This window comes from Protobothrops mucrosquamatus, unplaced genomic scaffold (assembly GCF_001527695.2).
Source record: "Protobothrops mucrosquamatus isolate PMUCROS unplaced genomic scaffold, P.Mucros_1.0 scaffold863, whole genome shotgun sequence".
Classification (NCBI taxonomy): domain Eukaryota; kingdom Metazoa; phylum Chordata; class Lepidosauria; order Squamata; family Viperidae; genus Protobothrops; species Protobothrops mucrosquamatus.
Genome location: NW_015387118.1, coordinates 355,759 through 368,752, shown reverse-complemented (window position 1 = coordinate 368,752; position 12,994 = coordinate 355,759). Strand labels below are relative to the sequence as shown.

At 38.6% G+C, this 12,994-nt stretch overlaps 1 protein-coding gene across 1 annotated transcript in view; it reads right to left on the bottom strand.

Moving 5' to 3' along the window:
• Positions 1–1,615: 1,615 nt before the first annotated feature.
• The window catches only part of LOC107290268 (TGF-beta receptor type-2), a 60,321-nt gene continuing 48,942 nt past the window's right edge, over positions 1,616–12,994 (bottom strand). Inside the window, exons 6-7 of the mRNA XM_015819133.1 lie at positions 9,747–9,874; positions 1,616–2,132 (exon numbers count right to left, since the gene is read on the bottom strand). Coding sequence (XP_015674619.1) covers positions 1,923–2,132; positions 9,747–9,874 — 338 coding nt within the window. The 3' untranslated portion in view covers positions 1,616–1,922. The remainder of the gene's footprint in view (positions 2,133–9,746; positions 9,875–12,994) is intronic.

The following is a 12,994-nucleotide window of genomic DNA, read 5'->3' as shown; positions in this document are numbered from 1 at the left end:
CAGCTGGGTTTTATAAAACCTTTTCACTTTAGGCCTCCGCTGCCATGTGCAAAAAAAAAAAAAGTTCAATCAATCAGTCAATTTCAACTTCTCGCTGAAAAAAAAAAGATCTTGCAAAGTTGGAATTGATTGATTGAACTTTTTAGTCCCACTCAGTCTGCCGTTACCACTGCAGCCACGCCCACCCAATGGGCCACGCCCACCCAATAGGCCACACCCACCCGGCACCCAACAATGCATAAGTGGGTTTTGGGTTGCAATTTGGGCACTCAGTCTCTAAAAGGTTCACCATCACTGATATACTGTAAACAAGCGCTCAGCTTTCAGGATCTTTAGGGTTCTGCTGAGTAACAATGGAATAGGTCAGGGTAGGCAACCTTGGCTCTTTTATGACTCGTGGACTTCAACTCCCAGAATTCCTGAGCCAGCCATGCTGAGGGAAAAGGGAGAGGTTTCCAAGCTGAGCCATGCTAGCTCAGGAATTCTGGGAATTGAAGTCCACCAATTATAAAAGAGCCAAGGTTGCCTACTCCTGGAATAGGTGAACTTTCAATGAGAGGGGCCAATCAAAAGGGAAAAATGTGTCAGACTGTTTATGATTTTAAACAAATTTATCCTAAATAAGTTTCACCAGTTTCAATAGAACTTCATTTCAGTTACCATACGCATCGCAGACAGTCACATATATGTAAATAACTGAAACTTGTGCACGTAGAGTTTTATGATGGGATCCAATTGTAATTCAAGCTTTGTATCAGGACTGGTCCAAAAATGCCTTGAATTCACAAGGAGAACTAAGGAACTTGGATGAGAAGGATGTTTGTGCTGAAAAGTCCTAACTCCTATTTAGAAGTCCACAGGCTTGAAATTGATTATCTGTTTATGCTCCTTAGATACAGAGGGGGGAAAAAGAATTAAAGAACAAGTGATTCACATTTTCTTCAGTTAAAATATGGATTCTGGCTGTGATGGAGAAAAGATGGTTTCTAAGTAAAATTCACAACAAGTTACTTCAGGATTGAGCTAGCAGATTTAGATTTTGGATTCATATTAGTTAACAGTTTCTTTAAATGATGTAACAGAATGGTTCACAGCAAAGTCGCTGGGTTAACATAGGGTGTCAAAGTCAGATCATGTCACATGACGTATCGCGGCATATTTGCCTTTGCGGAGCCAGGGTGGGTGTGGCCTGCACGTGACGCATCCGGCCTGTGGGCTGCCAGTTTGACACCCCTGAATTAACACATTCCAAGAAGTGATTTTTAAACCACTCCTTAACCCATAATGGTATGGTTCCCATATATGTAAGTCATAAATCATGGCATATAAGTTGTGATGGCTGTTTTTACATGTCATATTTAAACCAGAGGCAAGTTGTAATCTGGCTTTGTGCATTATCTGAATCTGTATTAAAACTATTAAAAAAAAATCTGTGATAAGAATTTGATTTTTAAAAAGTAAGAAACTTCAGCTTTTACTCGGTTAACATCTTTAAAAAAGTATTCTTTAGAAAGACGATAGACTGGGTCAGTATTTAGACCTTCTTAAAGAATGAATATTTAAGAAGAAAAATGTTTTAAATGCAAAAACAAATGCCTTGTGTATTAATGTATCTGCTTTAGCATGAGTGGTCTTTATTCACACAGCAGGGTTTACCAGTGCAGTAGTCAACATAGTACCACTTTCCATTCTGCTGATGTGAAATCAGCAGAGTGACTCAGTCTTGGACTCATGTTGCATTTCATTGTACATTTTTTAAAAATATTAAATGATTAAATATTCTGTGCTGAATGAAACCTTAATATAATCTAATATAAATGGGTCTTACATATTTTTTATCTGTCCAGGAGACTAAATGATAGGGCATATATTTCTTGGAAGACATGCCCTATTGGTAGTTCTGTCCTGCTTTTATTTCTCAGTCATTGGATGTTCCTGTCATTATTTTGGTTCTCGTCTCTTGAACAACCCATTTTGTTTGCTTCGTTGTCGATGCTGTTGTTGTTGAGAATGTCATCACAATCTGTTTGCTCCATCAAGTTGAATCGCTCTGCAACACAGTGGGCTGTAAGTCTAGCTTCAGGGTCATGATCCCAGCATTCTGTGATGGTGTCACACAGAAAATGCATTCCCTGAAATGAACAAGAAGAAAAACTATTATGTGACTTCCGTTTTAAAGTGGATCATACTTTAAATGCATAAAAGTAAGATTCCTAGAGCTAATTCTTTTACTGGAAATTTCATGCAGGTAAATTTGCAATATTTAAAAATTCTAATTTCATAACGGTAATTTGGTGGATAGGATTTATTCAGATGCACCGTAAATATGGTGGGACGAGGGTTCAGTGCAAATGCAGTAGCATCCACGCTTAATTGTTGCAAAGAGACAGCTCGTCCCTTGTCAACCTCTCTCCAGTCCCTTCCTGGACTAGATGACCTCCAAGGTCCCTTCCAACTTTTTATTACTACTACTACTACTACTACTACTACTACTACTACTACTACTACTATTATAAATTTCCATTTGATAAAACTATAACACTCAACCATTCTGCAATCTTAGTTCCACAGTTAAAGCTACAATTTGGTTGAAAGTGCCATAGTTTCTTGAAGAGGCAGCTGCTTGAATTCAAGAATATTCCCTCTCACCCACTCCAAAATCAGCCAACCAACCTAACATTACAAACAAACCTTTCAGTGCCTACCATCCCCACCTTGAAAATGACAGATCCTCATGTCATTATGTCGCTCTTATCCCCAACTTCCTGCTAAGGTGTCCTAAAGTGGTCTTCATTTATTCTAGGTTGGAAATGATGATTTCTTTCTCCCAATGCAAAATTTCCCATATAAATAATCTAGGGTGCTTCATTGACAGGTTTGGAGAGGACACCTCCGGGACCGTGATCTGCACAGGTCCAACTCAACTCATATTTTTCAGGACAGGTTCTTTGGTTCGTGGGTGCTGCAGGAGTCAAGGCTATGTGGAAAGCACATGTAAGTGGCTATCTGAATGCAGACAACAGAAGAAATGACCACAAAGGATACAAGAAATAGCCCCTACCAAGGCAACTGTCAGACACATGGAACTTGAGCCCAGGTCAAGAAAATAATTCGAAAATAAAATAATATATCACTCAAAGATAAAGACTGGGGGGGCAGCACATTCAGACTTGCAAGATTTTGTTATTGTAATTGCTACAATAAAAGTAGTCCTGACTTATTCAGCATCTATTTTTTAGTCTAGCCTACTTTGTAAAGCTAAAGTCAACCTGGAGCCCCAGCTGAAATCAGTCTTCAAAATTCTTCATCTATCTTAAGCACACTTGCATGTGTGTTGTACGTGTATGCATGTGGATAGATTCAAAAGCCACACTTCAGTGAAGAAGCAAGGCAGAGTATAAAAACACATTAAGCAAATTACAACTGATTATTTTGTGCCTTTGAGTCTATGTGGATTCCAAGTGACTGCCTGAACTAGTCCCTGCAGTTTTCTTGCCAAGATTTTATACCTAAAGTAGGACTAGAACTCAGAGTCTCCAAATTTATAACCTGCTACCCTAACCATTGCATACATCTATAAAATAAGCTGCCTTTTAAAAGCCTCGTGCATATATGTGGATATATCAACTGTTCTCCCTCTAACACACAAATAGGCTTTCAGATACTCTGCTTCCTCATCCTAATAAATAGAAAGCATGAAAATGGAAAAGGGTGGCTGTACTGAAGAGGGAAGAAAAATGTAGAAGCAAAACTGGACAGAGATGAAATAAGGGACACTTCTGTATTAGCAAAAATTTAAAATTTAGCAGACAAATAGCTCTTTTGAAGCAGAAAGGCTAATCTCTAAAGGCATCCAAGCATTGATTCATAGGTACCTTTGTTTTTCAAATCTTTGGCTGCCTGAAGGGACTTTACTAGTCCCTACTGAAAAAAGAAAGTGATGGGAAGAGAGGATAGTTTTGAAAGAACAGAAAAATTAAAAACGAAATAACTAGCTGTACCCTAACAGAATTCTGCAATCTAGCTTTAAAATGTGAGTCTTTGTACTAATAGTTAATTTTAGGACAGAATTTTCTACAAAACATTCTAACCAACATGACGAAATGATAACGGATTATTTTATTTCTGCAGTTACATATAAGAATCGGAGAATGGTAGCAAAACTGTCTCTTAATCCATTATTGTAAGCAAGGAGAGTTTTACATTCTTTCTTCCTTTTCAAACTGCACTTCTTTATTTTGCTTGCTGAACGCATGCTCAAACTATCTTAAATTTCTGCCAAAGTCAACTGCATGTTCCACCTTCCCACTGTGATGTCCAGCACAATTTATTCACATCCTGCTATCAGGAAAGACACGGAGTGTTTTTCCCACTCGGATTATACCCAAGTTTAACATGGTAGATACAGAATGCATTCAGAAAGTATTCAGACCCCCTGCACTTTTGCCAATTTTGTTATGTGTTATGTGATTCTACAGTTGTTGAAATACAATTTTTCCCCTCATTAATCTACACTCAGTACCCCATAATGACAAATTGAAAACAGAAGTTTAGAAATATCTGTAAATTTATTAAAAAGAAAAAAAACCTGAAATATCACATTGGCATATTTTAGTTGTTTCTTTTTTGGGGTACTGAGTGTAGATCAGGGGTAGGCAACCTTGGCTCTTTTATAACTCGTGGACTTCAACTCCCAGAATTCCTGAGCCAGCATAGTTGCCTACCCCTGGTGTAGATTAATGGAAAAAAAATTTCAACAACTGTAGAATCAGGCTGCTGGATAACAAAACTGACAAAAATTAAGGTGGTCTGAACATTGTCTGAATGCGCTGTAAGTAGGAATCACCTGAATGTGCTGCCATTTTTTGGAGCGTAATATTGTATTTTAAATTACTGTGTTTTAATTGCAAATGAAGGTGTCATAGATGACAGATTCCAGATGATAGTTAAAAAGAACAGAGACTGCTTGCAGATTTTAACCATTTCATGTTTTAAAATAATGTTAGCATAACTTTAGGTTTAGATGAATTGAAACAAAAGACTACATACACTTACTGAAATAACGTTTTGCAATGCCCCAAATTCCCTGTATTGTTCATTTGACATTCAAATTAAGGGTAACAATATTGTACATAGAAGGGCAATATGCAGTAATAACTTGGTATAATCCTATACATTATCTTTTACCCATTTTGATTCAGTGGAGTAAATTAGCCTTTATAAAGGCCGGATTTTTGTCCAATGGCTATGACCTGACATTCAGTATTGCATTTGTTACCATGGCTGAAGCTGAAAGATGTACAGTGGATTCCATCAACTTAATTGAAAATGGGTTTTTTTGAATGCCAACCTGGGTTTTAACACATTGAGCACAGAGGGCAGTAGATCTAAACCTTTTTTTCCCTCTACAAATAGAAAAATAGCTATAAAATTTGAGAAAATGAGTATTCAAAAAATGGAATCTCCTCTTCTAAATGCTTCAGTTCTCCCATCTTGTCCCAGATTCTTCTTGCAAAATTTGTTTTTCACTTGAATTCAGTTGCTGAAATACCAGCCCTTCCCAATAAGGCACCCATCAACAATTTGGTCTACAGCTCCATCCACAGGTGCATGGAGGACATTCAGCCATGGACGATTGGAAAAGCTATTGCAGCATCTAGCCCAGGGGTAGGCAATCTTGGCTCTTTTATGGCTGGCTCAGGAATTCTGGGAGTTGAGAGCCAAGGTTGCCTACCCCTGATTAGCCAATCAGCTGTTCTTCAAAGAGATAGGTGCAGTTAAACCTGGCAAACTATTATTTAGCAAGTTACCATAAATTCCTATGGCTATAGACTAGACTGGGAAGTAAAAAAAAATCTTGGAAGAAGACAATGACAAAATACCTCTGCATTAGTGCCAAGAAGACCACTGGTACATGTCCACATAATCATCAATGAGCTTAAGGGTAAAACTTAATTTTTATTTTTAAAAGTTAGATACCGGTACATGACTTGCCTTAGCTTGGCAGATAGATGCATGCATTACAGAAATTGTACCGACTCAGAAATTAAATTAAAAAGAGTATTGATAATTATTTTTAAATACTAGTAGTATTTAATTATGTTTAAATACCATCAATTACTATTGTTAGGTTGTTTATATTATATTAAGGCTTGCTGTTGTAAGATGTTTAAGGCTTAAATAATCGGTATTAGTCACTTGCAGCAATACACAACACATGCTGTCTCTGGAATATCCTAGCAACAGTGTTGGCTAAGTTCAAACATTTCCCACATGTCTAAAACACTCCTAACTACACCTCGAAACAACTTCAAAATGGCTTATAAACCATAAGAAGCCCAGGATAAAATACCAGCTAGCAATGGTAGAGCAAACCAGTTTAGTGTAGAGATTCTCCCAGGTTAGAAACGGAGACCGAATTCTAGTCCCTCCCATCTTAGGGACAAAGCCAACTGGGTGACCTTGGGCCAGCCATTCTTTCTCAGCCCTAGGAAGGAGGCAATAGAAAACCACTACTGAAAAACCTTGACAAGAAAACTGCAGGGACACGTCTCAAACGCTGCCTGCGCACACACTACGATAGAGCAGCCAAGGAACTTAAACAAAATGTATGGATAGTTTTGGTATAAAGAAGAGACTTCAGGCACAAACCTGGAGAGGACCAGAAGCCTTGAGTCAAAAGAGATCTTGAACAACAGACACTTTTCCTACATCAGTGATGGTGAACCTTTTAGAGACTGAGTGCCCAAACTGCAATCCAAAACCCACTTATGCATCGTCGAGTGCCGGGTGGGTGTAGCCCATTGGCTGGGTGTTGCCAATTGGGTGGGCGTGGCCACGGTGGTAACAGCAGACTGGGTGGGACTAAAAAGTTAAATCAATCAATTTCAACTTTGCAAGATCGTTTTTTTTTCCCGCAAGAAGTTGAAATTGACTGAATGGATCTTTTTTTTTTGCACACGGTGATGGAGGCCTAAAGTGAAAAGGTTTTATAAAACCCAGCTGAAGGCCTAGGGCTGGGGCAATGGTGCGCGTGCCCACAGAAAGGGATCTGAGTGCCGCCTCTGGCACCCGTGCCATAGGTTCACCACCACGGTCCTAGATGCTTCACCAAATTGTTATCTGCATCTTCTGAACGTGTAATGGTCGCTGGAGATAATCTCATGTATTTTATATAAAAATATTCCTCCTACAATGGAGGAATTCAAGGCAAAACCAAGAAAGTCCAAGTTGCCTTTTGAAAAAGGACCTTTGGGACAACCATGACTTGGATGACTGAGAATCTCCACAGACAACTCCTACAATGGATTTATAATCAAAATTGGAAAGTGGCGCATAAGGATTTATCTTGAAGCATACTCGGGGTTTCTATCACCCCACAAAAGGGAACATATAGGTAGTCCTCGACTTACCACACCACAACTGAGCCCAAAATTTATGTTTCTACATGAGACAGTTGTTAAATCAGTTTTGCCCCATTTTATGACCTTTCTTGCAAACCTTGTTAAGTGAATTGATGCAGTTGTTAGTAATATAGCTGTTAAGTGAATCTGGCTTCTCCACTGACTTGACTTTGCTTGTCAGAAGGTCGCAAAAGGAGATCACATGACCCCGGGACACTGCAACCGCCATAACTGTTAACCAATTGCCCAGTATCTGAATTTTGATCATGGGGATGCCGTAATGGTTGTAAATGTCAAAAACTGTCATAAGTCACTTTTTTCAGTGCATTGTAACTTTGAACAGTCACAAAAAAAAGGTTGCAACTCAAGGATTACCTGTACTTTATTTCTTACGCCCACAGAACTAGTTTTAAATTTGATTTATTTTTTATTTCCATTTCTTTACGTGAAAATGTTTCAGATTCAAGAGTTAATTTTATTGTGATCTCAGATCTCGGTTACATTCAGATTTCATGTAAAAAATGTTCCATCAGTTCATGGTTGGTGGTATTTTAATACTTCTTTGACACAAGATGATGTTTCTGTTTATAATACATAACAAAAGCCACCATTCTTTGAATTCAGTGGGATTATACTAATCTGCAGGTAGAGGCATATAAGGCTTACATTAGTGAGTTTGTTGCTGCTTATGCCTCTGTGAAAAAGAAAAATAGAAATTTGATTAAAGATGTTTTGCTGGTAAATGCAAGGAATCCCAATTTTATTAATTAATATATATGTTGGATCTTAAACCAGATTGGATTCTGCTATAATATTTTTGTATGTGTAAAATATTTTTGATATGGTTCAGATTAATTTTGTAAAGCAAATTATATGTGTATATGGTTGTCACATTTTATTAAATGGATTGCAATTTGCTATTTGTAGTCTGAAGAAGAGTAATAACAACTTGATTAGTTTCTGGAATAATTAAGTTAATAGCAAGAAAACAGGTGGGCTTGTTCACTTTCCTTGTTGGTTTTTGATTTAACGATCAAACCATCAGCAATTTGTGTTAGGCAACCTCATGCTCTTGTTAGATATATTGATGGATTCTGGGTATGAATTATTTCTATATGCTGATGACATTTTTGGCAACATCGGATAATTCTTTAATTGACTAACTTGATGCATATGATTCAACAATTTGCTAAATATTCAGGTTATAAATTAATTGGAAAAATTAATTTAGTTTCTTTGATGCATAACAGATTACTCTAAGAAGTTGGGTTTTGCACTCTGTTCAGAATATATTAAATAATTAGGATCACATATTGCAAAAACATTTCAAAACGTGGAAAGCAATATGGTTAATGTTATAGATAAGATTGCTAAGGATATTAATAGATTGATTAAGATTCCATCTAGTTGGTGGGCCAAGATTAAGGTAATTAAAATGAATATTACTCCAAGCAGATTATATTTTAAGAGACATTTCAATGTTAATTAACTTGTGAAGGAAATATTTAATAGAAAAGGGTTCTATGATGCAGCCTGCTTGTTTCTGCTGACATTGGATGGGCCGCTGTTTTGAAGGCAAAGGAAAAAGGTGCAAAAAAAAAAAGCTCTTTGATAGTTAAATCAGATTGCGTTTTGCAAGAATTAACTATGAGTAATATTTTATTAAATGGATTGCAATTTGCTATTTGCAGTCTGGAGAAGAGTAATAACAACTTGGTTAGTTTCTGGAATAATTGAGTTAACAGCAAGACAACAGGTGGGCTTGTTCACTAGAAAGAGTACAGAGAAGAGCAACAAAGATGATTAGGGGACTGGAGGCTAAAACATATAAGGAACGGTTGCTGGAATTGGGTATGTCTAGTTTAACGAAGAGAAGGACAAGGGGGGACATGATAGCAGTGTTCCAATATCTCAGGGGCTGCCACAAAGAAGAGGGAGCCAAGCTATTCTCCAAGGCGCCTGAAGGCAGGACGAGAAGCAATGGATGGAAACTGATCGAGGAGAGAAGCAACTTAGAACTAAGGAGAAACTTCCTGACAGTTAGAACAATTAACCAGTGGAACAACCTGCCTCCAGAAGCGGTGAATGCTCCAACACTGGAAGTTTTTAAGAAGAGACTGGACAGCCATTTGTCTGAAATGGTGTAGGGTTCCTGCCTGAGCAGGGGGTTGGACTTGATGACCTCCAAGGTCCCTTGATCTTCTTTGTTACAAGAAGGTGGACATTCAACAAAAGAAAAGATTCTCTTGGTGGACTTCCCAAAGCTATCATATCCCTTTTAATAGTTTTATTAAAATCAGCAGTACAGAGATCACATTGGTCTGGAATGGCTTGAAGACTCACCTGATGCACCAACCAGTTAGTTGGTATCTCTGGACGTTCTCGACCATACAGCACAATGTCTCTCATAACTTCCATGCAAGGTCGCTCTCGAACCTTTGATCCAAAGGGTGGTTCATAGTTCTTCACCTCTACAATAGTGGAAGAAATGGAAGAGATTACAAAATATGGCATTGCTGTAAATCAGACATGTCAAACTCGCGACGTCGCGCGACGTATCGGAGCTTTTTTTCCATTGCCGGCAATAGAGTGGGCGCAGCTCCGGTATGATGAAACCGGCCCACGGGCCGGCAGTTTGACACCCCTGCATGTAAATCAAATACAGGGAGGAAAAGCCTGACGTGCTTATTTCCTGTGGCTGCAGATAAATAAACCAATAAATATCCGAGCTCTGCCACTTGCATAGCTTGATCCATGCCCCTGCTAGTTTCTTCTTGTAACAGGGTAGAACATGTGCAGCTGGATTCAGGAGGTGATGATTTCATCTCTGAGGAAGAGTCTTGTGCTTGCTTCTCAGAAAAAGGTGGTGGCGTGCCCTCTCCTGAAGAGTCGATAGTGCCATATATTTGACAACTTCATTGTTGTCTGAAATGGCTTCTTTTAGAGGAAGTTTGTTGAGAAAGCGGTAGGCACTCTATTAACAGAATAACAGAGTTGGAAGGGACCTTGGAGGTATTTTAGTCCAATCCCCTGCTCAGGCAGGAAATCCTGCACCATTTATAACGGAATCTAGAGAAAATGAATCATCTAGACCCGGGGTAGGCAACCTTGGCTCTTTTATGACTCGTGGACTTCAACTCCCAGAATTCCTGAGCCAGCCTGGGAGTTGAAGTCCACGAGTCATAAAAGAGCCAAGGTTGCCTACCCTGGGTCTAGAACATCTTCTTTAGTCTGGATTCAGATCTAATCATGGCACAGACACAAAATTAGTCACTTTAGTAGATGTCCTTCATCAGGACTTGGGTGGTAGGAATACATCCTTCCCAGTAGGCCTTTTAGCAACTTTCACTGTCATCTCCCATGGTATCCTTCTGGACCACCTGCAACGATTGAAAATAGGAGGCACTATCTTGTAGTGTTTCCATTTCCATTTTGGAGTAGTCATGGGACATAAGTAGTGGAGTCCTTGACCACAGCAGTGTGTAATGCCAAGGAACTTGGTCTTCTTTCCTATATTATTTAACATATACCTGCTGGGTGAAGTGTAACCTGCTGCTGATGGTTGATTCACAGACTGATAAGGATTCAGGAATTTTTGATAAACAGCCTGCTCCTTTATTAGGGAAATGAACTGCATATTCATCACAGGAACACCTTTAGAAACACACTAAAAATATCTCTAATCCAAATGCATTTTGGTATTCTGAAATTTGATTCTAATTTGGAAATAGTTCAGTTGATGAAATTTGTCTAATCCTATCCATTACTTCTAATAAATCTTGCTAAAGAACACAGATCTTGCTTGGAACAATTACTTGTGATTCAGACAGCTGCAAAAAAGCTAAAAAATGGCATTTGATTGTAAATCATCAGGACTACAAGTCTTGAACTACAGTCTGGAGTCTATCATGTAGCAGGTGGGCATAAACAAATTACCAAGATGGAGTTAGTATGTAAATATCTGAGTTATCTTAAGAATATTAACCCTGATAACTGTGTGTCCAAAGGAGCAAATATATTTAATTATTTTATTTAATCTGTATAACCACCCATCTCAACAAATGGCTCTGGGTGGCAAGCAGTATCAAAAAGTAATAAAAAAAAGATATACAAACATTAAAATGCAAAAAACAACAACAACCCAAATCACACTAATCATTAGTCAGGAATAGGCTCCTTCACACATTTGGGGTGTTCGGGGCTTTAGAAAAGGCCAGCAAGGTTCGGGTCAACCAGATCTCTGGAGGAAGAATGTTTCAGAGAGTGGGCATTATAGCAGAAAAGACCCATCTTCTGGACTCCATCAGAATTCCTTAATTGATTGAACCCAGGGCAGTTCCATCCTGTCAGATTTGATATGACAGGCAGAAAGACATGGTCCTGTGAATAACCTCAGCCCAAGCCAAGGAGGGGTTTAAAAGTGATCACCAGCTACCTAGTGCCAGATAGAGTTGGAGCACTAGTTAAGCTGCTACTGGACCAGGAAATCCTTGTATCAATAACTCATGCTGGATAACAACATGTTCTACATGAGGCAGGCTTTGAAGATGACTTGGAAGCTCCAACTGGTCCAGAATACAACCAAAGTGCCAACTGGAGAAACCTGCTGTAGCCTATTACTCCCATCTTGGTTCTTCTTCTTCTTGTGCCATATCCGTTATCGGATGTTGGCGATCCTGTTTTTATCAGCAGCCGCACGAAAAAGTGCTGCTGAGTTTTGTCCAAACCAGTCCCTTAGATTTTGAAGCCACGATGTTCTTCTTCTGCCTGGACCTCGTTTGCTTTCAATCTTTCCCTGGAGGATTAAATGGAGTATGCCGTATTTTTCTGGGTGTCACATCACATGTCTGAAATATTCTAATTTTCGCTTTTTAATTGTTTTGATGATTTCCCTTGCCTTTCCCAGGCAGCTTATCACCATACTGGGGTTCACCATACTGATCGTTAGAATGCTTTTGTGTCCAGTTAAAATAGCTGAGCATTACTTATTAAGCCCTACATAATATGGATACCTGAGGGATTGCCTTATCAAATATGATTGATTCTACCCATTCTGGCCAAACATCTTTAGAGAGTCCCATCCCCATGTAAGGGACAGGGACGGTGAGCTAGTTGTCAGGCTTTCTCAGTGATGGCAACCACACTTTGAAACATCTTTTCAGCATCTGGAAAATCAGAAATGGCTGAATGGGGGGAAAAAAGGTAATTTTATTTCAATCAGTCTTTGGCTCTTAATATGATTTTAGGCGCCCAGTAAATACTTTTGCTTATTGTCTGTTATATTTTCCTATTTGTGTGTGTGTGTGTGTGTGTGTGTGTGTGTGTGTGTACTTCTTAGGGATCTACTAAGATTGGAGCAGTATACAAAAATGTAAATAAAAATAAATAAATAAATAAAAGTCATAAAACTGATGTTCATAGAAACTGAATGTAAAAACAGGATGAAATCAGACACAGACCAAATCAGTTGAATCAGAAGCAGGTGGTGGACTCAATAAGTCTTGGAAAGTTACACTGTAGTGTTGAGTCTAACGTCACCAAAGATGATTCTGAGCTCTGCTAAAGTGGAAAACAATTTTAATATAATTTAA